General features: G+C 32.0%; 1 protein-coding gene across 1 annotated transcript; it reads right to left on the reverse strand.

Annotated features, from left to right (window-relative positions):
- Positions 1-474: 474 nt before the first annotated feature.
- Positions 475-2085, reverse strand: LOC119608752. The gene has a single exon (XM_037963306.1). It carries the CDS (start codon positions 2083-2085, stop codon positions 475-477), a length of 1611 nt encoding a protein of 536 aa, XP_037819234.1.
- Between the last annotated feature and the right edge of the window lie 208 nt (positions 2086-2293).

Consider the following 2293-nt stretch of genomic DNA (forward strand, 5'->3'; position numbering starts at 1 on the left):
AGACTAGACTATAGACTAGACTATAGACTAGACTATAGACTAGACTATAGACTAGACTATAGACTAGACTATAGACTAGACTACATACTAGACTACAGACTAGACTACAGACTAATTTGAAGACTATAGAGTAGACTATAGAAATGATTTACTTTATAGCATTCAATCAGCATTTCAAACATGCAAAATCGTCTTTCAAAGTCTCTCAACATCGATTCCTATGGTACCCATTTGCTTTGCTGTTGGAAGAATCTTGCTTCTGAATCACATAAATCAACACTCGCATGTAGAAAGCGATGGAGCATATACAAGCATTATTTTAAGTACTTCAATAATTATTACTCAAAAAGAGAAAATCCCTAAATACAACTAAATTATGTTTTATAAACACACATTTATTAAGACATGTTAAATTTAAGCAAAAACATTAATATTTAATATATTTTATAAAAAAGTTCAATCATTATGATGTCTTCAATTATTTCTTCGTCGTTTAAACACCCAAATCTTTAACTCAATTAAAAATATTAGCAAAGCGATCAGTAAACCAAATATCCACAAAACAAAAGCATAACGAAAATATTCCAAAGTTAGAGGTTTCCGTTCACCAGAATCTCGCAATAATGTTAAATAACCACTTAAAACACCATCCCATTTGGTATCCTCTATAAACTTCTGCAACATGCCATTTTCACGGATACGCGATATATATCTATTAAAGTGATCAATCAATGGAGATCGGTGAGGCACTGTTACATAATGAGCACGACTATACATTGTCTGATCCAGTTTCTTGGCAATCGGATGTTTGAGATATTGTTGTTGGAATAAAAGAAAATCAACAAATTCTTCGTGAGTCGTATACATATAGGACATGTTGAGATTTAGACGAGCTTTTGGCAACTCTGTATTACCACCCGTAACAAAACGTCCATCCAATTCTTTAGGTAAGTCCATATTTAGCATAAAAGCTATATCAACAGAATGTTCTAATACTTTTAAATTCGTACGACCGATATCGGTGAGATATTTAAGTTCTGGTTCATATACTTTCGCTGCATAAAGACTAGATAAATTTGAGGTATAGTAGTTGGTTAGAAAGATACCAGCAAATAAGAATAAAAGATTGAAGTAAAAATGTTTCAACGATCTCTTTCCATCCATATCAATGCCAAGAAAAAGTATTACACTGAAAGCCTGCAAAGCCATTTTACCAAAATCCTTAGCAATATGCCTATTATTTCCACTATGGATGTAGTAAATTAGAACGAAAAACATGAAACAGCTTAAAATGATAATCAACCATATGAAACCGTTATAGGGCAAGGCGAGATATAAACTTGCTGAAATTTCATTGGCACTAGGTACCATCAGAGTAACTTTGGTTAAATGCAGCACTTCGCTTCTTTCAAAATATTTTGCATTTCTAGAGAGAAATACGGGTAATAGACAATAACCCATTTCATTGAGAGTATTTGCGGCATCCAATTGTGTATAATTTTCAGCCCACATATCGATGAAATAATGATCAATAGAGGCATTATAATAGTCCAAGTACAATTGTACCCATTTATAAAAGTAACCGGTACGAACCAATTTACCTTGACGATTTCTATAGGAGTAACATAAATTGGGAAAGTCGAAAAATGGCATGGGACAAGTGTATTGTTGAAAATTATTTAAATGTCTTTTATCCATAAATTGCTGAACATTTTGCAAACGTAGCACTTTAATTTTTGGATATGGATGATATGTATAGAGTTGCTCTTGGTGCCACAATAAAACCGATATAAAACCCTTACTCCAGCACCCTTGAAATATAGCCATCAATTGTTTGTCATTCAAATTACTCTCCGGCTCCGTTTCATAAATTACAAATATATCTTTAAAATGTATTCGCCATAGGATATGATCCAACATCCTTAAAGTAGTATTTATATTGCTTTCCCTTAACCAAGCTACAGTTAAGCTGTTTCTATTAAATTTTTCATATAAAGCTGTACTCTTCTTAAGATATATCTCCCGGTTTACCATCAATCTCGGTAATTCCATTGCTTTCAGCACTTCCGAGAAATATTCTGCCATTTCGTATTCTTCTGCAAGATTTACTAAAATATTTATTTGTATATTATGCATTTTGTTTATATATTTAATTATATCTGTTATATTAGTATTTCCCGTATAGTTGAGCAAATCTTGGTAGTTTACACTACTTGCTGTGACAAAGGTCACTAGTAAAATTACTATGCGTATTAGTCGTGTTTTAAAGTACATTTTTATTATAGACTAAATA

Source organism: Lucilia sericata, unplaced genomic scaffold (genome assembly GCF_015586225.1).
Source record: "Lucilia sericata isolate MDLA Ls3-8-SP2 unplaced genomic scaffold, ASM1558622v1 Contig000879F_arrow, whole genome shotgun sequence".
Lineage (NCBI taxonomy): Eukaryota > Metazoa > Arthropoda > Insecta > Diptera > Calliphoridae > Lucilia > Lucilia sericata.

Excerpts from the sequence above, each read along its gene's own strand:
- LOC119608752 (XM_037963306.1), bottom strand. The coding sequence starts at position 2,085 with ATGGCAGAATATTTCTCGGAAGTGCTGAAAGCAATGGAATTACCGAGA.